Below are 22,244 nucleotides of genomic sequence, written 5' to 3'. Positions count from 1 at the left end.
TGGGATTCGATGCTACTTACAAAGTCCGGGGGCGTTCTACATCTTGGACAACCATCGGCGCCGGTGTTCGGAAGCGGGATATATAATGGCGATGCCCTGCCCCGTCGAGGTCTCCTGAGTCCCGGCCATCAGGACTGTCTTTCCTTCTCGCCGGGTGTCCATTTCATAGGTCTTGACAGTCACCATGTTTTCACTGACGCATTTAGTGCTTTTCTTTCCGCTATCGGCTGCCGTGGCAGCCGGATCTTCTCCCCGGTTCCTCGCACCAAAGCAGGACATCGTGCTCTGGCGTGGCAAGGGCTCTGATAGCCCTCTAACGCGGCTCGGCGCCAATGGCCCATGGGCTTCCGGACCGAATGTACACGGGATTTCGACCGCCATTCCCGAGAACTGCTATGTGGACCAGGCTGCCTACGTTTCTCGGCACGGTTCGCGATATCCTGACAACGGGGCGTACAACGAGTGGCTAGAGATGGAGTCGAGGGTAAGTTCCTCATCGCGGCAGAAAGCAGAGAGCCTGTTTTTTTTTTTTTTTTTTCCCTGTTCATTTCTTCGATCAGTCATACTCACCACACGGACTGCAGTTTTCTGCGGGTGGTTACGAAGCCAAAGGAGTGCTCTCATTCCTGCCCGCCTGGAAGCCTGTCCTGACAAACCCTGATATCCAAATCGCCATGCTGGGCCCGACTGGCAACAAAGAGGCGGTGGATATGGGTTACCAACTCCGCACTAGGTATTTCATGCTCCTCTTCGTTCTTCCCTTTTGGTTTATTTTTCTTCTCCGTAAACGGAACCTCCCCCAGAAGCTAACAAATTGCAGATATCCGCAACTCTACGACGACGGGGATGATTTCTATGTCTGGGCCAACAATTATACTCGCGTTCTCCAGACCGCCTCAGGCTTCGTAAATGGCTTCCTAGGGGCTAGTGCCAGCAAGCTCGGTAACGTTGTCGCCGTGACGTCCAAGGGGATAGCCGAAGCTATTGGGAACTCTCTCGCGCCGTCTGACATGTGCCCCAACTTCAAAGATCAAAGCGGTGGGGACTACATTAAGACGTGGAACAGTATTTGGCAGCCTCGAGTGCAGGAAAGACTTCAGAAGTTGATCAAGGGGAATCTGACCCTGACGCTAAGCGACGTAAACCTCATGCCGTATCTCTGCGGATTCGAGAGCCAGATCACTGGGCGACTCTCCCCATTCTGTGATGTCTTCACGGACGACGAACTGAAGATGTACGAGTACTCTAATGATTTGAGGTACTACTACGGTGTCGGGCCTGGAACAGAACTGCCCCCGAAAATGATGACGCCGTTCCTCGACAGCCTGGTCGACCTCTTCGCCAAAGGCCCGGGCGTCGAAGGGGTTGGACTCGATGGCGCACAGTCCTTCCAGGTGCCGAAACTTCTCGTTTCGTTCTTGAACGACGGGCAGCTTACGGAGCTCGTTAGCGCAAGCGGCGTGTTTGACGAGCAGGAACATCTCTCCGCAACGGAGATGGACCACGACCGCCTATGGATTGGATCCCGATTCATCACGATGCGAGGCACCATTGCCTTTGAGCGCCTCAACTGCATGGTACCAGGCCCGAAAAATGAGACGACGACTTCTCACCCGTCCTCGACCAATACAAGCCTCCCAGCCCCGACTAACACCGGAAAATGCGGCCCTCGCAAGAGTCGAAGCCCCTTTGACGCCAGCCGGGGGTACGTGAACGCTACGTACGTGCGCATTCGACTGAACGACCAGGTATACCCCGTTCCATCATGCAGGGACGGACCTGGATCCTCTTGCGCACTGGGAAAATACGCCGAGTACGTGAAAGCCAAGTATGCTGCCGAAGGCGACTGGATGGAGAACTGCGATGTGACAATGGAAGGCAAGCCAACAGTTGTGCAGGGAGCCAGCTTCTTTACCGACCTTTCGCAGCCCCATTTAGCAAAGTATACGCAGTGATTGGGGGACGATTGTACATCAATGGACAACTAAGGCCTACATATTTTAATCTCTGGCGATGGTAACAGCCTTAAATTTCTTCGTGTATATATTAGAGCCAGGCTTTCTTTGTCAATCAGACAATATCGAAAATGGAGCTGATATCTGCTCCAATTTCCTTGTCAACCCGATCTACAATATGGCTTGATTGAGGCTCTCGCCGGCAAAGTGTCACATTTTTGACAATACTGCCTCCAAGCTTCCACCATTTCTCGGTGACGATTGCGGAACTATCTACCGAGCAGTGTCTAGCACGTGTTGGATCTACTTGATCCTCTGGAGGCTCCTAACTTCTACCATATATCCGATCTTATAACATTACGATCTGAGGGCGCATCGCAACCCAAGAATACGACGCCAAGCCGCTACTAGAACTGTCAATGTCACCTATCCGGGCGTCCTACCCTCCACCAGCCAATATAAATTTCCCCGGTTTGCATGGATGGTCGTGAAGACGTCATCCATATTGATTGCACACGGAGAGCCTTACTGAACACGGATCTTAGCTCCATGTTCTAATATTTGCATACATCACAGCGGACCCACAGCTCGATTGCCGAGATGGGAATTCGCCGAAGATATGATCTATAAAACTAGAGACATGGCACATTTGACGACAATATCACGAACATCAAACGACCACAAATAATCTGACGCCCGTTTTCTTCTGGCTTGTAGCCCGAACCTCCCCTAACCTGAAGGCCGCCGATAGCTATACCCACGAACCACAATGAAGGTCACTTATATCCTTTCCGTGCTGGCCGCAACTGGCTTAGGGGCTTTCGCCGCTACGGATGGCTCCTTCGACATCCTCGCCATGAACGTCGCGGGGCTGCCCGCCATCTTCAATGGCAACGATGTTCCTGGAGATAAAGCCACAAACGCGCGCACGATCGGCTCTAAATTTTCCCAATACGCTTACGATATTATCCACGTACAGGAGGTAGAAAGCACTGGTTCCCGTGTCATAAAGCGGATATATTCTAACACTGACTGGTCATCGCATCCAGGACTTTAATTATCATGCGTACATCTACGAGACGGACAACCATCCCTATCGCACCCCAACTTCCGGCGGCGCGGCAATAGGTTCTGGGCTCAACACTCTCTCCAACTTCAACTGGATCAATTTCTCCCGAGTCAAGTGGGATGACTGTTCCAACGCCTCTGGTGCGGATTGCCTTACACCCAAAGGCTTTACCTTCATGAGGCTGTCAATCGATGACGGCGCTTGGATCGACATTTACAATCTCCACACGGATGCCGGAACGGAGACGGCCGACCTCGCCGCGCGGAACAGTAATTTGAGGCAGGTGGCGTCGTACATTGACACTTGGAGCGTTGGAAACGCTGTGCTTGTGTTTGGAGACACCAACAGTCGATACACGCGCACATCCGACCAAATCTCGATTTTCAGCACCCAGAATGGCATGGCAGACCCTTGGGTCCAGCTGGTTCGTGGAGGTGTGACCCCAACGCAGGAAACTATTTGCGAAAACCCGAGCACCACGGATTATTGTGAGACGGTAGACAAGGTGTTCTACCGCGGCAGTCCCATTGTCACCCTCTCGGCGACTTCCTTCAATTACGACAGTACCAAGTTCCTCCAGGCAGATGGGAATATTCTTTCCGACCACAATCCCATCCACGTCGAATTCAACTGGTCCCTTTCCAACCGGTTCCGCCAGTCAAACTATTGGGGCGGCCCTCACGGAAACTGGTTCACCGACTTACCCACATTGAGCAGCAAGAGCGGCTCGATCAAAACTTCGGTCATTACTTTCCGCGGAGCGTCGCGTCTTGATTCAGTCGGCCTCACTCTAACAGATGGTACCAAGTTTGTGCATGGTGGAACGGGAGGATCAGAGACAAGCTTGAAGCTCGGCCAAAATGAGTACTGGACCAGCGCGGTACTCTGTCAAGGGCAGAAGGACGGCCGTACGCGCAACTTCTACATTCAAGCTACCACCAGCGCAGGTAACAAGGTCTCCGCTGGAAGCCTGACGTCTGATTGCAACACGTTCCAGGCTCCCGCGGGATGGCAGATTGTCGGGTACATGGGCCAGGATGGAGATGAGATTGATCAACTAGCCTTTATTTACGCGCCGCAGTAGTTTAGGCGATGCTTAATGGATGATTTTGTCTAGGGATAAACTTGAGGAGATATCTTCTCGTTCTGTAAAGGGAAGCAGCGAGCGGCGGCCCGCTGCCTATCACGCCTGTTTTGAGTTCATTTGCGTTGGTAATAGGGAATCAGGTCAGCATCGTTGATCATTGATACTGATGACTCTCTGGATCGTCGCCTGGGTCTCCGACGAATGTGCTTCGTGCATTGTATTCTGCACTGATTCAGGGCCTCCAGTGCCCTCTAAATATACTGAAAACTCCCCTTTAATAACTTCCGAGTCGTTTCGTTCATTATGAGAGAGGACAATAGGAGGCAATAACCTCGACCAACAAATAAATCAAGTCCAAGCGAAGAATAATGCCAAGCACACTAACATCGGGGAAAGCAACATGATGGGAGCAACTAACCCGAACAGACGCTGGGGTGGTGGCTTCGACAAGGGTTTGGGTGGCCTAAGTGCACTCTGACAGCGGGGATATATTGGATGTCAAGTTACATACGAAGGCCTTTGTCCTCCGGTTGTAGCATTCACAAATTCCATGGAGGAAGTACTTCGTATTATTGCGTTACATGCAGACTGCCACTACCGACTCGGAAGACAAGATTGCACCTTGGAAATGTGAACTCGTACAAGGCAGGCGATGTCTTTGCCCGCTAAATGAGTGAGCTCTTGCACGGATGAGCGTTACCATTTCCGGAACAGGACATCGGCCCGCTTGGGGGTTCTGCAGTCAGGGTCAGGGGTCCGTCTTTCTGCATCCCTGGGCCCATCAAGGTCCAGGTATGTCGAATGGAGCATGAAGTGGTGAAGTTGCCATCACCAGCCCCGCAGGCAGATCATCCATTCCGTCAAGAACCATCGATTTTCTCCATCATGTACGACACTTGGAGTGGGAAATGTCCAGGGTTGGCAAGGATAATTTCGTCGAATGCATCTCATTCTGTTTAGAAATGCGGGCAAAGGATAACTTGAGAGACCCCTTTGCTGCGTGCGGGACCATCGGAACTCGTCCCCTGCCCATGACAGGAAATTAGCGCCCTTACATGGTTCCATTAATCTTTCATTCCCCCTCTTCCACCCTGCCTCCTGTCCTCTGGTCCTGAACAAAATGAATCCTCGGCTTGCCAATCACAGTCGGACTTACATGACGTCTGCAATGAAGTTGAGGCGGTCGTCCTGCCGTCCCAATACCATTGCAATTCTGCAGCATCCCCCACTTTCCAACTCTCTCGCCCTTCAGGTCTGGCAGTGGTTGCCGTCCAGTTTACCCATGACAGGAAGCGCTCCTGGGTACCTCCATTCTCAACTCTGGTGGCATCACTCGGTACTTCGTATCACCTACGACGTATTCGCTCAATGGTACTGCTCTCACCTGGGGTGATTAAATTCTTTGTTCCCGGTTTACTGAAAATACTACGCTGTCCAGAGGCCTGAGTGAAATAATGCTGCACGAAACCCCTCCCCGACCTTTCCTTTTGCATCTCCCCATGTGCCAGCTCTTATGGTCTATTTGCCTGCATCACTATTCGTACTTACGTTCTCCTGGTTCCACACTATGCTATTGCAAACTTTCACTCTTCGGTCAACCAGGATTCGTTCGTCACCCGACACTCGGCAATTACCCCGACCATCAGCCATTATCGCTCGGCCCCATATACATAACAGATATTCGTGCAGCGGACAAGGATCGAACCACATAGCCAGACAGCAGTCATGGAAGGAGGGCCTGCATACCCGGGACGGGCCACGGAATAAGCGGTGTGGGGAAATCGCTTGGAGGTGGAGTAGAGCTGTCCAAGATAGATTCCATTTCCGTCACTCTTTTGTTCGGCCGGGAAAAGCATTTAATACCCGGCGAGGGGGAGGTTTTTTTTTCGATTTCTGAGTCCGGGTGTCATTCGGGCACCTGCACGAGAAAACACTCCTCAAACAATGACGTTGCCCATCGCATTACTTCTTTCTCTTGCTGCTTCGGCGACTGCCCTGTCGCACGTCGCCGTGAAGCGCCAGATTTCGGAGCTTGGCGAGAATTATGACTTCGTCATAGCCGGTGGGGGAACTGCCGGTTTAACCATCGCCGATCGCCTAACCGAGGCCTTTCCAGAAAGTAAGTGCCACATTTTCTTCTCTCTTTTCTTTTTTTTTTTTTTTTTTTTTTTTTTTTTTTTTTGCTCCTTTTTTTCTTTCTTCGTGAAAGTTGTGAAGGAACTAATACCCATTTGCTTCTTTTCCCTCCCCTCTCCATAGAAACCGTCCTCGTCATTGAATATGGCGAAATTGAGTACGCGCCAGGGACGTTTGATCCTCCCCTGCTTGTCTGGGGCGGCGCAGGTGCCTCTGCTTCAAGGTGGTTCTTCGAATCCCTGCCGAACCCGGATGTGTTGAACAAGACAGCAGTGGTTCTAGCCGGCCAGGTCGTTGGCGGTAGTAGTGCTGTGAACGGCATGTTCTTCGATCGCCCGTCCCGCTGGGATTTTGAGGCATGGGACCGGATTCTCAGCCCTGAATGTGATGACGACGAGAAGTGGGATTGGAATAGTATCTTTCCATTTTTCAAAAAGGTAAGACAAGAGAGGAGCCGTGATCAAGTGTAACGCATTGAACGAGAAAGGATTGAAAATATGGGAACAAGTGGAGGGGGCCCGGGAGAGGTCGAGAAGTAGCAATCATAGAAACTAACCGATCGTAAAGAGTGTAACTTTCACCGAGCCATCCGCCGCCGCCGCCTCAGAGCATGGCTACACCTGGGACCTGGCTGTCTACCCGGGCACCACTCCGATTTACTCCAGCTACCCTCCCTTCCTCTGGGGCGACCATAATGTGGCGAGGGATACATGGATCGACATGGGGATTCCCGTCCTCCAAGAGTGCGCGGGTGGTGACAAGAACGGCCTCTGCTGGATCCCAATCTCGGAGCACCCTGTCACCTCGAGACGATCCCACGCCGGTCTTGGACACTACGCCGCCGTCAACGAAACAAGGAGTAATTACCACCTCCTCATCAAGCATCAGGTGACGAGGGTGCTATATCCTGATGGGCTCCAGAGCGGACCGCCAATTGTCGAAGTGAGGGATCGAAGTGATGATAGCCTGTTCAACGTGACGGCCGAGGCCGAGGTTATTCTTTCGGCTGGCACTTTCCATACGCCAACAATCCTGCAGCGAAGTGGCATCGGCCCAGCATCGTTTCTCGCTGATGCGGGTATTCCCCTAGTTCTTGACCTTCCGGGGGTTGGGTCAAACTTCCAGGACCATTCCGGTCCTGGCTTCACGTGGAACTGTAGGTTCTCTGAAATCCTGGCATGGAGGACGGCCCAGTTTGCAATATGGAGTTAGGAGGGACCGCTAACGGAAGACTGTGTTTAATAGACACCACCCCAGGAGACTGGTCGCCATTACCTTCCGACATGTCTGACCCTACCTTTGCCGCTGATGCCACTGCTGGATTCGATGAAACACCGGCTCGAGGACCGTACACGCTGGCAATGGCCAACAGCGCACTCTTCCTCTCGCTTGCCAACGTTACCGACGACTACCTGACGATCGTCAACAAGATCCGCGACATGGTCGACGACGACTCGGCCGCGTCGTACCTCCCAGCCGAGTACAGCTCTAATCCCGAAATGGTCGCTGGATACAACCACCAGCTCTCTGTGCTTGCCGACTTTTACGAGAACCCTGAAGCTCCGAGTCTCGAATGCCCATTCGCCACGGGTAACTCCATGCGCGCCGTCATGCTACATGGGCTAAGCCGCGGAACTGTGCGTCTCGATCTCACGAACCCTCTCAATCAACCCATTGTGGATTACCGCTCGGGATCCAACCCCGTCGACTTCGATCTGCACCTCGCCCATCTCAAGTACCTCCGCGGCATGTTTGATACTCAGACCATGGAAGAATTCGGCGCAGTTCTCGTAGCGCCCGGCGCCAACGTCGTGAGTGATGAAGATCTAACTCAGTACACCAAGGAGAACATGGTGTTTTCGTTCATGCATCCTTGCTGCACTTCGGCCATGATGCCGAAAACGAAGGGAGGTGTCGTCGGACCGGACTTGAGGGTTCACGGTGCGGCTGGCTTGAGGATTGCGGACATTAGTGTATTACCGTTGACACCCAGCTCGCATACCAGTGCGGAGGCCTATGCCATTGGAGAGAAGGTGAGTGAATAGACGGGTTCCAAGGAAGAGGGAAAATACGCAAGTTTCAGCTAACAGAGATTACTAGGCGGCCGACATCATAATCAATTATTGGACCTGACTCATTTGAGTGATCTGAATGAAATACGAATTCCGAATAGGGGTGGGTTGCCAAGACGAAACTCCCCGCAGATCAACGTCCTTGACGGTGATCATAGTGGCCTGGTATCGGGATCATCGGCATTACAGATGCAAGCACCAACAAACACCCTTTTTAGGACGTCGTTCTCATCTAGCCTGTATGGTCGCAATTTACGCTGTCATCGCTAATCTTATTTATTGTTTGGATTTTTACTTGACTTTTTTCCTCTGATTGTACCTTTGTCAAGAGAATTACCTTGCCACCTCACCCAGAGAAACTACGCCGTGCCATGATTTCGACACTCCTTCGGGCGTCTTCCCTATACATAGGTACCTTTTCACATAGATAACTGTCGTTCAAAAGAGTCCCTGTCGAGAATTGAGTCTGGGGACTCGCAGCAGGCACCCTTGTCAGGAGGTGGCGCCGGCGTTACGAGCTGTGCCAGTCTTCTTCCTTTTTGGGGGTTGCAGCATGCCCGATGCGGATACACCGACATGTCAGCGCCACACCGACGGTTTGATGCCCCGAAGACAGTGCCGGTTGTCAGAAGTGAACGTCCTAATTTGCCCCGTGCTCTGCAAATGGGGGCTCCTGGTACCCATCGCCAGCACTGGAGCCGCTGTGAGCAACGGGTCTGGTCTGTTCTTAGCCTGGCTGTTTGGACTAGACTAAGGGTACCCTGTCGGACATCAGTAACGAACTAAACTCCAAAGAGCCTGGGGTTGCGTTTCGTTGAGCACGGCTGCTCATGACAGGCGGAAGTTCGATTAGTGATGCAATCACCACCCACCATCAGATATAGGTTTATCAATTACTGGTGCCCGAAGATACGGCCGAAGTTTCGTAGAATCAGTGGTGTGGTTTATAGATCGCTCAATCCCCAAGATAGAAAAAAAAAAAAAAAAAAACCCCCTCGATAATGACAAAATCCCCAATACCCAGCCCGGGGACTACCTAGTCCCAGTTCAGTCCCTCCTAGTTCCTAATGTGCCCATCCGTTTCCGAAGCCAATAGAATACAATGCATGCGAGATAATTACAGCCCATGGTGGATTCCTGAGTACAAAACGGCGCCTTAGTGATGTTGGCTTGTCGACTTCGCATCAGTAGTACTCGACGAAACGTCCGGCGTCGTCTTCGTCGACCCACCCCAGCAGGCAGAGTCCGCGGAATCAGGGCCTGAGTTGCTAGCGGTGTCGCTCCCTTGCCCTAGCCCGGACAACGACCTTAGAGATTTCAAGCCTCTCGTCGGTATTTTAAACGTCGGCAAGCCCATCCGTTTCAGAACCCTCTCCACAGGACACTTGAGTAGTGGCGCGCAAGCGGCCATGATGATCGCCGCCTCCTCCATGCGACACCAGAAGAATTCCGGTAGGAGTTCATATAGTCCGTCCGGACCTCCATAGTTGTACGTGAGGACGTGGTAGAGCTTGGGGATGCCGATGGCGGTAGCAATTAGGGACGAGGCCATGAGAACGTAGATGAGAGCTTTTTCGACGACGGAGCGGGTTAGGTGACGGAGGAGGAAGAAAGGAATCGTCGCGCAGATGAAGTCGCTAATCATGGCAGAAGCTAAGTAGGTCGGTTGAGTAATGTTTAGTTCGATCCCTGCTGCGATGAATGTAGACAGTTGAACGAAAGAGCGGACCTACCAAAGGACATGAAGGTGAATCCCCAGACGTGACTCTTGGGAAGACATTTGCTGTCGTTGGGGGATATTCCAGTAATGACCGAGTTGCACTGGATAAACTGCGAGAGCTCGTAGACAAGGACAACCAGGGCCTGCAGCACGATTGTCCCCTTGAGGGCCCATCTCCACAGCCGGCTCGTCGTAAGTCGTAGGAGCAGACACGCAATCGACACCCTCGCCAAGCAGGACGCCGGCACGCCCGACATGAAAACGCCCACGGTATATCGCCTGATGAGGCCCCGGTCATCCGGACTGATGTAGATATTGTGTCTTCCGAACCCTCGGGATATCGCCGCCGTCATAAATGCAACCGAAATCGTCTTCGCTATCTGCGAAACATCGAATGTTAGAATCTATGTCCCAATAAATGGAGGAATGGTTTCCAAGCCAGTTAAGAGGTTTGGTTTGGCAGGAGCACTCACCAGCGCAGCCGTTATCGTATACTCTGCAGCAGTAAAGTCGAATTTCCTCGAGGGTCGGGCGCAGAGACGAATGATGTAGATGATTGTCGTCAGGGCCCATAGGGACCAGACAATCCCCAAGAGCATCGGGCCTTTGTTGTCATTTGGTAGCACATCCTCACTCTCCATGACAGATCGAAGCTTCGTAGGTTCAAGAACAAAATGGGGAGGTCGTCATCGTCTTTCATTCCCGTTGAATACTCAGCTGGTTTGGAAACCCGACTTGTCGGGGCCGATCATGATCGAGACCAAGCAGCAGTTTCAGGGAAGGAGCTCCGAGGGAGTGGGAAGGGACGCTGGTAATATTAATAGCCGCCCGCGGACCAAGATTTCTGCAGGGGTTTGGCCGTCGGGTCGAGTGGAACTCAAAGGACGGGAAGAGCGTAAATTCCTAGGGCGTAAATAGAGTTTGAGTCGTCTTGAATTAGATCTTGGGAAATGACCAAAGGCTCGCCGTCCAGTCCTGCACGAGTGTTGGAGGCACACCCGATCGACCGGTCAACTGTGGGTTTAGCATTAATTAGCATGGCTTGGCATGGCTCGGCCTCATCCAGGTAAGGGGACAGGGACACGGACCTTGCTGTCCACCAGCGGCGGCCCGCGGAAGCAGGGGTTTCTCTCCCCGCCCCTCCGAACGCTGATCCCTGCCGTTCTTGGTGAAATGTCCGGCAGGGGCGGATGTTCAACACGGGAGCTGTCCATTGGCCAACTATTCCATGCCGCATTTTGCCTCTCAATGTCGACGGATCTAAAATTCAATAAGCCAAGATGGAGGGAGGGATATGGAGCGGTATGTGTGGAATCTTTGGAGTCTTGACCGGTGTTTGGCTGGGAGAGTATGGCAGCACTCGATTTACAAGTCACGATGATAGGACTGCAGAACGTGGGATGGCTTCGAGGACTCTATGCTCTGAATATAATAGGAACTATGATTATTTCACAAATTGTTTGCTCTTGAGCGGGACCCATTGTCCAGTCCATCAAAAAAGTGATGCAGATTCTCGAGCTGGGCAATACTTGTAAACCGAAAATTTCCCTCTGTGCACTTAATTGAATCCTTTATCCTAGTAGCAAATCTCGGTCTATAATTGAGCTATATGTTTTAATGAATCCGGCGGACTGGATATGGACGTTGGAAGCTGTGGCTGTCTATGCTCAGTGGTGATCATAAGCTAGAGCAACATCACACGATGCCTAAGGTTGTTTTCTGTGCAAATAGTACTCGTTGATTGGTGAGGACAATCCTAGACTTAGAAGTAAATATAGTAGAAAGAAATCACGGAGTACATGAAGTAGGGCAATATGTTGAATTCGAACAGTAAGACAATGTTGAACGTCACAATGTATATGGGGCTTGGTCGACCCGCCCGTCCCCGGCACGCAGCGCCCCATAATTCACTCTGCTGGGGGACTGCCAAGGAGTCCAGTCCATCCATCCAGTGATGACTCTACTAAGATATCAAACCCGTTGATCCTAGAAGTTCGGTAGTAAACGACTTTTCAATGTGCACCATGATATTGTCAACAAAAAGGAGGGGTTGGTTCGTACGTGGCGCCCTCAGCACCGTTTTCACTCATGAAGAGAATGAGCGTGTTATCGTACCGGCTTATCACCCTGAGGCGCTCGAGAACGAACCCGATATTCTAGTCTATTCGGCCGACCATGCCGACATACACTTCTATTGCGTGGTCCGCGCCTTCCGCGCGTTCTCGGAGACTTCATCCCAAGTCTGAGGTTTCCATCCGTAATAACGACTAGGTGAGGCGTGAGCCTTGAGTTTCGTCAACCGCCTCTGCCGGAGAGCTTTGAGGCTATCGTCGTACATGCCCAAGTACGCGTCGCAGGCCTTCTTGGGCACCTAAAACCCCGAAGAGGGGGGCTGAAGGGCAAATAGGCGAGAGAGGGACGCGCACCTCCGAGCTTCTCTGCGTACGCATCGCTGCTGTAAAATTTATCGGGTAGCTCGGCTCAGATCCTGTCATCATCGGCGTGGAGGGCCCGTGTCGCGGACTCGAAGAAACCCGCGGAATTGATCGGAATGGCGGGATAGCACCATCGACCCTCAACTCGGGATTCTTATTTACCTCAGATCAACCCGGGCCCTAAATTCTTGGCAAGACAAACCCGCGGAATTGATAGGAATGCTGCGATATACCTGAGATCGACTAACGGGCTGGGATTCCTTCAACCCTCGGCATTACGCATTATGAAGCCCGCCTGAAATGATGGCTATAAGGACATCAAGTGCGATACCGGCTCGGTCAAACTTATATCTTGGAGTGTCATTGAAACCTAACTCCCTGAGCTAGCACTGCGTCAGCTTTGTCGACCCTCTAGCACACCATGATCGCATACATCGTCGTTCCCGCCGCATTGGGCGCTGCAATACTGTTGATTAACTACTTGTCCCCCAAAGATCTACTCTCGCACGTGCCGACGCACAGTTTTGCGGGGGACAACTCGCGAAAACGCTACATGACGGATCTCAAGTCGCTGCTCGAGTCAGGGTATAGAAGATACAATAAAGCGGGACAGGCGTTTAAAGTGACAATTCCGGTCGGCGGTTATTCCGTCAAGTACCGCGTAATCCTCCCCAAAGATCACCTGGAGGAGATCAAGCATCGGTCCAACGACGTCTTCAGCTGGCAACTCGCGTCTAGGGTCATCTTCGCGCAGGACTACACGGGCGCGCCAGACCGCGGTCCGTGGAGTGGCAAGGCACTGCGGGTCGGCATCCACCAGAACCTCAAGGACATCACGGCCCGCCTGGAGCGCCGGATCAGCGACTACTTCGATGACAACCTTCCGCAGCGGAAGGGCCAGGTCGCCTCGGTTGACTTCATGGGCTTCTTCGTCCCGACAATCACGCACGTCACCAACGCGCTCCTGGTGGACGAGCGGCTGTCTTCCGACCCGGAGTGGGTGAGGCAGACGTCCGAGTTCGCCGTCAACCGCTACGGCGCTGCCGATGACGTACGTCAGTGGCCGCCGTATCTCTCGGCGCTGGTCGCACCCTTCATCCCATCCGTCAAGAGACTGCGCCAGCAGCGCAAGTATGTCATGGACAAGATGAGGCCCGTTTACGAGGATCTCAGGGCGCAAGGCCTCCTCGAAAAGAAGAGCCGGAGGAAAGGGGCCTTCGGATACGAATGGCTCTGGAGCGGTTCACCGGACGATGTCACGCTCCAGGACTTCTCCGACACCATGATGAGGACCCTGATTGCCTCGATCCACACGACGGCTAAGACGATTAGCGTGGCTTTCGTCGACCTACTTACGCGACCAGATCTCTTCGAGGAGCTGAAGACCGAGGCAAGGGAAGCGGTTGACGAAGACGGCAGCGTCGATCTAGAAAAGCTTGTAAAATTGGACTGCTTCTTGAAGGAGTCGCAGCGCCTTAGCCCTGTGTTCCTCCGTAAGTGGCCGTTTTACCCGAGGGATCGTGATGCAAAGTAGTGCTATACTGACTCTAGAGCTTAGTCACGATGAATAGGATGCTGACCGAGGATTACGAGTTCAAATGCTCCGGCCTGAAGCTGCCGAAGGGCACCATGATAATGGCACCCGCAGCAGCTATCGCGACGGACCCGGAGACGTTCCGGGATGCCAATGCCTTCGACGGGCACCGCTACCTGCGCATGCGCGAGGACCACAAAGAGTCGGCGAGCTCGCTGGTGTTGGGAATGTCCACGATTGACTCCCTAGGTTTCGGGCTGGGTAACCAGGCATGCCCGGGTCGGTTCCTGGCTGTCAACAATCTCAAACTGATGATGGCCAAGCTCATGGTGGGATGGGACTTGGAAATCGCTAAGAACGGCAGGGAATACTCGGGGCCACCGCCTCAGATGGAGTACAACGATTTTTCCGTTGTTCCGCCTGGAGAGTTTAGCATGTGCTTGAGAAAGCTGTAGAGCTAGGCCATAATGAAGCATGAAAGTGCATACCCATGTATCAGAGAAAGAATGATTAGAACTCGTTGTACTCTCACTGTTCATGCGTCACTCACACTTTGCAAAAGTTCGCGTAGAGTCTGTTATTGGGGCTTCGGCCACAGAATGCAGGCGTACTTTCGTGAGATTGTATGGGAAACAAGACTAGGAACATAAAGGCTACCCAAACGTGACGGAATGGTATTTCTACGGCATCGCCACCCTCGCTCCAAAGCGCCACCGAACATTGGACTTACGAGTCGCTCCTCATAGTGAAGATTCAAACGACCCCTCAGCCTTCTTAGCATTGCGTTTCTGCTGAATCTTCAAGCTACGTCACTCTGTCTAACAGGCTCTCCTACATTAAGTGTGTTTTCCCAATCAGTCATCTATTTTTGTACTAAAGCTGTTGATTTTACTACAGCACAAACGCCTCCAGCGTGTTCGGGGCAAATAGTTCCTCGGGCTTGAACCGCCTTGCTGCGAGCCCTTGACTGTAAGAATACTCAAGGAATTTCTCAATAACGTGCCTATTCTGAGCGAAACCGTCTTGCCAATACCGCTCTTCCCCCATGTGGCTTGTGGTCTCGCGCACATGGTCCTCGAGCCAAGGGAGCATGTAGCGTAGGGCCGACCGATCCCTCAGAGCATTTTCAGCCACCTGCATAGACCGCGCAAATGCCTTTTGCAGGGACCTGGCAATCCAAGGGTTGCTCTCGTATACAGAACGCTTAACAGCGATGACGTGCATGATGGGGAATATCTTTGTTCGCCGGTAGTAGTCGGCCTCGACGTGCTTGAAGTGTGGGAAGAGGTATGTGCAGTGATCGCAACGGTCGACGCTAGAAGGCTTTGAGGCGCTAAAGATGGCGTCGATCTCGCCGTCCTCGAGCATTTGGGACAGGTTCTGGCCGGGCTTGATGGCGTTGACCCGCACGCCTGGCGGTAGAGAATGAGGGACTTTGCTCTTGCGCTCCTCGCTGGAAGGCTCCATGGCGCCGCTGAAGAACTCAACCTCGGTGATAGGGACCCCGAACTCTTCCTCCATGATTCCACGCTGCCATACTGCGGCCGTCACTGATTTGGTCCTGGTTAGTTTCTTTTTGGCATGGCTAGGTCAACTATGGGAGAACATTCATTCACATACTTTGGTACTCAGGAGTGCCGATACGCTTGTGTCGCAAATCTGAAGGCTGTCTGACACCCGAATTCGTGTTGATGTACATAGATTGATGCCGAAAGAAGCGTGATGGGAAAACCGGCAATGCGATGAAGGGAGGGTTGTCCTGGTTGAGGGTGAGGACGTACGAGGACAGGGACAGCTCCGAGACATCGAACTCGTGAAATCGTAGCTGTCTGAAAAACCTTGGGGGAGATGAGATGGACCTGGGATCGTATCAGGAGACTCAAGGAGTGGGCGCACATACGTTTCTTCAACGCGGTAGTTCAAAAAGTTCAATTCGATTCCTTCTGCACATACCGATCCATCCTCTATAGCCTTCATGCGGTCGTAGTCCCAACATGCAAACGAGAGTTTAAGGACCATCTTTGATTGGAGCTGCAGTCTTACGCGGCGATGAAGACAAAGCGAAATAGGAGGTTTAGCTACTTATTGATAGCTGGAAGAAGGTGCCATAAGCAGATGCTCCCTCCCGGAAGCAAGCAATACGTCGCACTTACTTATACTCCAATCGGAATGATCCCTGTTACCCCAGATCCGCCGGCCACAGACCTCCACGCCCAATCCTGATGGTACCCCCGCATTCGGCTAAGGGACTATTAGGGGCGAATTGTACCCCGCATTCATGGTTAAATAAGGCAAGATTCCGTCCCGCGGCAAGTTTCTGCGAGATGCAGACTTATTGCTTGGTTATGCTTTGCTCGGAACCGCTCCGCCATGTCGGAAGTCGAAGGGTTACCGCGTAAGAAGAGCCGGCTGGGGTTCAGGAGAGCCTGCATTCCTTGTCGTCAGAGGAAGCATCGCTGCGACGGAGCAAGCCCAAATGTCTGGGTTGTACCAGTAAGGGGCTTCGGTGCCAGTATGGTCCCTCCGAGCAGACGTAAGGACGACTCTATCTTCTCAAGGCTGTCCCGTGATTGCTAATAAGCTGTTCTAGACGAGATGATTTCATTGTATCAGGAGTAGCGGCGACACCGCAGCATCATCATCATCATGCAAACGGCAACCGCCTCAGCCGCCACGAGGAAGACAATGAGTTAGGGCAGACACGTCCGCTAATGGAACCTAGCCTGAGCCCTCACCAGCCGACTTCTAGTTACCCAAGAGATCCAGCTCATAGAAGCCCGGCTGAAGAACGGGAGCGGCAATCCGGCAAATCGATCTGGTCCGGCAGTGGCAGTTGCAACACACAAAGTCCGGCGCCTCAGACCCCATCGCAACCAAATGGATACTTTGGCGATTCGTCCTCCTTCAGGTTTGTGTCAAGGATCAGAACGGGACATCATGCGGGGGCCAGTAAGCAGATACCACCTGTTGAGGTAAGGCAGTCAACACGACGTTTTACTAGTTGTATCTTTACCCAATGGGCCTGCTCCTGACACCGAATATCCGTAGGCGCTGCTTTCGAGGGAGCCGCTTGAGTCCCCGAACTCCCTTGTCCGGGGCGATTTTCATTGCGGGATTGGGCTTCCGCCGCACGAACTCGCCGACCGACTGGTGGATGCGTATTTCGAGCATGTCCACGTGCTCTACCCCTTCGTGCACGAAGGCAGCTTCCGGGCCCGGTATGAAGCGTTATGGGCGAGGGGCATGGACAACCAGGTTGAACCTTCCGTCTGGCTGGCCATCGTCAACCTTGTTTTTGCCTATGGGCACGAGTTCTGCGCGCAGCAACAGGACAACTTTGCCACGCTGGCGGCTCCCTTCGTCGACCGCGCCAAAGCCATCGTCCTCTCGCACATGTTCACAAGCACAAACCTCCATCTCGTCCAGGCGTTGCTGCTGCTGTGCCACTACCTTCAGGGGACGCTTCAGCTGAACGAGTGCTGGAATCTCGTCGGTCTGATGATACGGAGTGCTGTCAGCATCGGGCTCCACCTGAACCCTGCCAAGGACGAGTCGCTCTCGACCGTAGAGAAGGAAGAGCGCAAACGCGCTTGGTGGGGCTGCTTCGTCCTGGACCGTACCCTGAGCATGAAATTTGGCCGTCCGCCCTCCATAATCTTCGACAACGCCAAGGATGTCGACCTGCCATTAGAAGTGGATGATCAGTACATCGACGAGACCTCACTCACTCCGAGGCAGCCCTGGGGACGCCCTCCGCGGCTTTCTTTCTTCGTCCATACGATCAAGCTGTCTGAAATAATCGACAACATCCTGCACAGGTTGTACGATACCAGCAGAAGGTCTCAGATGGAGTCGAACCAGAAACTGTGGTGGTCGCACAGCCCTGAGGATTCAACAAGATTGGGAAATGCCGTGCTCCTGGATGGTCAACTGCAGGCCTGGTGGGATGCTATGCCTTCGCATCTCAAGGATGAGCCGGACCCCTTGGACGGAAGAGGCTTCCGGCGCCAACAGCTTGTGATGCGTATAAGATTCCTCCAGATGAGATTGCTTTTACAGCGGCCCTCGTTCATGCTCTTTCGTAAGAACGAAATAAAGGACGATTTCCTCAGGGGCGTGGCCCTTTCTGCATCCCAAATCTGCATGTCGGCCGCACGGGAGACAATCCGGCTCATTCATCTTCACTATGACAAGCAGTTGTTGAACTCGCTTTGGTACAATCTGCACTGTAAGTTGAGCGCCACGTCCAAGCACCTTGACCTTGACAACATATGTCATGGAGGCTGAACTCGTGGACTGACATTAAAACAGACGTCTTCACCTCGTTGGGTGTCTTGGTTACTGTGCAGACGATGGAAGCATCGCTGCGAAAGTTGTTGTCGTCCAGCGAGGATGCACAAGCATTGCGCTGCGGCATGGAGTTCCTGCGGTCGGCGAGTCGTAACAGCATCCTCGCCTCTCGCTATATTGCCATGCTCTCCAGGCCTAATAAGATTCTGACTCCCCAGACTTACAATGGAAACAACCATGCGGTCCAGGGTCAAGTTCTAGGGCACCACACAGAACTCGGCAGCGATGGCACCGGCACTGCTGTCGACGACGAGGTTGTAATCACAGGCACCAGCACAGGCGCAGGAGCACAAGGAAACGGGGTGCGGGAACAATCACCATCTCAGCAGGGAGGGTTAGACGGATTGGGTAACGACTTTGACTTTGCACATCTTGATTCTATGTATTCATATGAGCTACTGTTTGGTACGGGCTTGCCGCAGGAGTTTGTCTCGACAGATTGGCCTTCATACGAGGCTATGATACAGCTGTAACTCACGGTCTCCCTGCAGTCTAATAGGCAGTTCACGTCACCAGGAGTCACCTTGTACCGGGAAATAAGAGCTATAGATTTGGCGATCTATCCAGCTAAGGAAATGGGAGTTCATGGGGTAGTCCTGTTCCGATTTTGACAAATTCGTGAGAGTCTCTTGCGAGAGCAACATACAAAATCGCCCCAAATTGTGACGCTAGTATTTGCAGAACAGGCCCGGCACTCCCGCACGGTACCTTTGGCTACTCTGCATCTGTGGGACTCGGTACTTAGTGCGTGAACTAGGGCCCTCCTATGGAGGACATAACCTGGCGGTATATGCATCAAACATAATAAACTCGTACTAAATGTATTAAAGCTACCACCCCTAAATGTTATAATAGACCATCACTACGAGCGCTAAAATGCGCATGATCGGAATCATTATAGACGGCGTAGAAAATTCATCCTCGTGAACGAAGCTACTGTGAACATAAATTATACGGTGCTAATGATAGGGATTCATCTCGCCGCGGCGTTTGAGCGATGCCGCGGGAAGTGGCACGGACCCGCGCATAGCTTCTCCCGGCATGATGTCAAGGCCAAGCTCCGCACTTTTAGTCGCATTTAGAGGATGGGTGGCTTGGATCCTCCCAATAAACTGTCCCCGGAGGAGAAATCCACAGGCTAGCTCACCGAGCAAACCCGTAAGGCCATCCTCATCCTTCCCCACCTGGCAGTCCCACAACCCGCACCACTGATACGCTGCGGGGTGGTTGTGGAATTTGCCAAGAACGACTAGGAGGGGATGTAATCCGGGGAAAGGTATCCAGGGTTGGCGTTAACTTCCTGCAAGGCAGTACTTATACTACTGTGGACAACCCCCAGTTCTGGTCTTCGTATCGCGCACTCTCCACTACCATTCCATCATTACTGTTTTCCCAAGTTGACCTTGAACTACCTTGGTTGCCCTCTCATTGCCTAAACATGCTTGAAGAGACCGAAAAAAGAGTTGCGGCTGCCACCAAGACTTTGGCTGAACCCGTGGGTGCCCCCGAGTCCGACATTATCAAGGAGTTCAAGTCGCATGGAACGGTTGACCATGTAGAAGACGGCAAAGCAAACGGAAAATACGGTAAATATCGCGCTGCCGGACTCTCGGAAGACGATGCTGCATTTCTAGCAGGCTTCAGCCCCGCGCAGGAGAGATCCATCTACCGCAAGATCGACTTTCGAGTCGTGCCTTTACTGTCACTGCTCTATCTGATTTCGCACCTCGACCGAGCCAACATCGGTGAGTGAGAATTTTGATTATCCTTCCTTCTTAGTCTCTGACGTGTGGTTTGTGTTTAGGCAACGCCAAGATTGAGGGGCTCGAGAAGAGTTTGGGCATGACTGGCTCCGACTACAATGTCGCCGTGTCCGTCTTCTTCATTCCTTATATCCTCTGTGAAGTGCCTAGTAACATAATACTGGCCAAATTCAAACGGCCTAGCCTCTACGTCGGAATGATTGTCGTCGCTTGGGGGACCGTCGTCACCTTCACTGGCTTAGTACAGAACCTCGCCGGCATCTGCGTCACCCGGTTCCTCGTGGGCATGTTCGAGGCTGGTTTCTTCCCGGGCAGCATCTGGCTGATCTCGCAGTGGTATCCACCCCAAAAGACCCAGGCCCGCACCGCCATCTTCTACCTATCCAGCGCCGCGTCGGGGGCTTTTTCTGGCCTGCTGGCGGCTGCTATTGCACAGATGGACGGAGTCGGGGGCTATGAGGGGTGAGGTTGACCCGTGTCTGTGATCTCATATTATATTTGACTTGGCTGCTAACTGCACGTTGGCGCAGGTGGCGATGGATATTCATTTTAGAGGGGATTTTGTCCGTCACCTTCGGTGTTGCGGCATTGCTTTTCCTTCCCGACACACCGGCGCTTTCTGGGAGATGGCTCAAGCCGGAGGAACAACGTTTCCTCAACCTAATGCACTGGGCGACTCGCGGGGACAACAAGCAGGAGGTCGACGAAGGGCGCAAGAAGACACCCTTTCGGTGGTCCATACTCAAGCAAGTTGTTACAGACCCTCACCTATACCTCCAAGCCCTGGTGCAGGCTTCGAACACGGTCCCCAACAACGGTCTCAAGTTCACCATGCCGCAGATCATTCGCAACATGGGCTTCACTTCCACCCGTGCCCAGCTCTTGAGCGCGCCACCCTATTTCAGCGGGGCCATCGCCGCCGTCATTTCCTCGATATGGGCGGACAGGCATTCACGCCGCATGCCGCCCATTCTCCTTTTCCAAGGCCTGGTAATCATCGCCATGGCCGTCCTCTTTAGGTATGCGTCGAATATCGACACGCAGGTCGCGCTCTGCTACTCTATGGTTGTGCTGGCCTGCATTGGTGTGTACCCCATCGTGCCGGGTGTCAACGCCTGGACCATCAACAATCTCGCCGGCCCCGAGAAGAGGTCTATGGGCATCGCCTTTGTGGTGACCATGACCAACATCGGCGGTTTCGTAGGCAGCTGGACTTTCCTTGACAATGAGGCCCCTGAGTATCCCACCGGGTTCGGCACATCACTGGCCTTCGCCGCCGCGGGAATGGGCGCTGCCTTGCTGGTGGAATATCTTTACATGCGGCATAACAAGAGATGGGAAGGCGTCTCCAGGGAGCACATCGAGTCCACGTATACCCCCGAGCAGTTGGACAAGATGGGCGATCGGTCTCCGCTCTTTAGGTATGGTCTCTAGCTGTAGTACATGTAGGCCTCGATAGGATGCTAGGGTTTCCTTTGGGTTGCTATTCAGTTCATTACATAAGCGTCGAGGGTTCATTTTCTTCTTGGATTAAGTAGGGGGGGAAGGGGACGGGAGATGTAGCAAAGAGCGAGCAATCACCGTTCTAGATATTTACGGGCGGAGATATTCAACATTGATGGCTGCCTCGAAACCTTTCAAGTCTTGTTTATTGTTACTTCGTACTTTGTAGTTTATTTGACGTGCCACTCGCGACGCGTGCCTTATGTCATCCGCTCATATGATGCTAGCAAAACGTGCCATGAAGAAACCGGTCGTCATGAGAGTAACGAGGCTAGATTACTTCGTCGGATGTGGCTCTCAGCTAAAGCATTTGGATTGTCTTCTCTTTGAACTTGAATATTGAAGGTTTCAGGGCCCGGAGACTGGATATATGCGCTGGCTAACTATCGGCTTGCTTTTCTCTCGATGTACCTTTGCATGACGACGTCAATTAGTCACACGGTTGGCCGGTGGTACCTGGGCAGCAAGATTGTTAGGCATCACAAATTAATCACGTGATAATGATGTCGCGAGGTAGATCACGTGAAGCGGTTCTACAGATGCCCTGTGACTTTCACTCGTCAGGTTGAACAGAGTTGGGAATCGTTGTTTTGAAATCGGCCCGTTTGTGGCTTCTACAG

The 22,244-nt window shown here is 52.7% G+C and overlaps 9 protein-coding genes across 9 annotated transcripts; 6 read left to right on the top strand and 3 right to left on the bottom strand.

Annotated features, from left to right (window-relative positions):
• Positions 1 to 184: 184 nt before the first annotated feature.
• On the top strand, positions 185 to 1,955 carry SAPIO_CDS10521 (Histidine acid; the record flags this gene model as incomplete). The annotated part of the gene is made up of 3 exons (XM_016784102.1): positions 185 to 484; positions 585 to 733; positions 821 to 1,955. The coding sequence occupies 3 exons, from the start codon at positions 185 to 187 to the stop codon at positions 1,953 to 1,955; spliced, it is 1,584 nt and encodes a 527-aa protein (XP_016638927.1).
• Positions 1,956 to 2,724: 769 nt separating this feature from the next.
• On the top strand, positions 2,725 to 4,108 carry SAPIO_CDS10520 (Endonuclease exonuclease phosphatase family protein; the record flags this gene model as incomplete). Its single annotated transcript, XM_016784101.1, has 2 exons — positions 2,725 to 2,928; positions 3,005 to 4,108. 2 exons carry the CDS (start codon positions 2,725 to 2,727, stop codon positions 4,106 to 4,108), a joined length of 1,308 nt encoding a protein of 435 aa, XP_016638926.1.
• A 1,947-nt stretch (positions 4,109 to 6,055) lies between these two features.
• Positions 6,056 to 8,380, top strand: SAPIO_CDS10519 (uncharacterized protein; the record flags this gene model as incomplete). The annotated part of the gene is made up of 5 exons (XM_016784099.1): positions 6,056 to 6,230; positions 6,371 to 6,684; positions 6,815 to 7,403; positions 7,493 to 8,280; positions 8,348 to 8,380. The coding sequence occupies 5 exons, from the start codon at positions 6,056 to 6,058 to the stop codon at positions 8,378 to 8,380; spliced, it is 1,899 nt and encodes a 632-aa protein (XP_016638925.1).
• Positions 8,381 to 9,475: 1,095 nt separating this feature from the next.
• Positions 9,476 to 10,680, bottom strand: SAPIO_CDS10518 (uncharacterized protein; the record flags this gene model as incomplete). Its single annotated transcript, XM_016784098.1, has 3 exons — positions 9,476 to 9,972; positions 10,053 to 10,419; positions 10,513 to 10,680. The coding sequence occupies 3 exons, from the start codon at positions 10,678 to 10,680 to the stop codon at positions 9,476 to 9,478; spliced, it is 1,032 nt and encodes a 343-aa protein (XP_016638924.1).
• A 1,550-nt stretch (positions 10,681 to 12,230) lies between these two features.
• Positions 12,231 to 12,489, bottom strand: SAPIO_CDS10517 (uncharacterized protein; the record flags this gene model as incomplete). Its single annotated transcript, XM_016784097.1, has 2 exons — positions 12,231 to 12,410; positions 12,466 to 12,489. The coding sequence occupies 2 exons, from the start codon at positions 12,487 to 12,489 to the stop codon at positions 12,231 to 12,233; spliced, it is 204 nt and encodes a 67-aa protein (XP_016638923.1).
• Positions 12,490 to 12,895: 406 nt separating this feature from the next.
• Positions 12,896 to 14,463, top strand: SAPIO_CDS10516 (uncharacterized protein; the record flags this gene model as incomplete). The annotated part of the gene is made up of 2 exons (XM_016784096.1): positions 12,896 to 13,967; positions 14,033 to 14,463. 2 exons carry the CDS (start codon positions 12,896 to 12,898, stop codon positions 14,461 to 14,463), a joined length of 1,503 nt encoding a protein of 500 aa, XP_016638922.1.
• A 436-nt stretch (positions 14,464 to 14,899) lies between these two features.
• On the bottom strand, positions 14,900 to 16,027 carry SAPIO_CDS10515 (4,5-dihydroxyphthalate decarboxylase; the record flags this gene model as incomplete). Its single annotated transcript, XM_016784095.1, has 3 exons — positions 14,900 to 15,558; positions 15,629 to 15,837; positions 15,909 to 16,027. The coding sequence occupies 3 exons, from the start codon at positions 16,025 to 16,027 to the stop codon at positions 14,900 to 14,902; spliced, it is 987 nt and encodes a 328-aa protein (XP_016638921.1).
• Positions 16,028 to 16,945: 918 nt separating this feature from the next.
• Positions 16,946 to 18,831, top strand: SAPIO_CDS10514 (Uncharacterized protein; the record flags this gene model as incomplete). Its single annotated transcript, XM_016784094.1, has 3 exons — positions 16,946 to 16,957; positions 17,057 to 18,236; positions 18,320 to 18,831. 3 exons carry the CDS (start codon positions 16,946 to 16,948, stop codon positions 18,829 to 18,831), a joined length of 1,704 nt encoding a protein of 567 aa, XP_016638920.1.
• Positions 18,832 to 19,796: 965 nt separating this feature from the next.
• On the top strand, positions 19,797 to 21,555 carry SAPIO_CDS10513 (Uncharacterized protein; the record flags this gene model as incomplete). The annotated part of the gene is made up of 3 exons (XM_016784093.1): positions 19,797 to 20,103; positions 20,163 to 20,583; positions 20,652 to 21,555. The coding sequence occupies 3 exons, from the start codon at positions 19,797 to 19,799 to the stop codon at positions 21,553 to 21,555; spliced, it is 1,632 nt and encodes a 543-aa protein (XP_016638919.1).
• Between the last annotated feature and the right edge of the window lie 689 nt (positions 21,556 to 22,244).

This window comes from Scedosporium apiospermum (assembly GCF_000732125.1).
Source record: "Scedosporium apiospermum strain IHEM 14462 chromosome Unknown SEQ_SAPIO_0165, whole genome shotgun sequence".
NCBI classification, from domain to species: Eukaryota; Fungi; Ascomycota; class Sordariomycetes; order Microascales; family Microascaceae; genus Scedosporium; species Scedosporium apiospermum.
The sequence above is the reverse complement of the archived record's forward strand: the minus strand, read 5'-3'. Positions and strand labels throughout refer to the sequence as shown.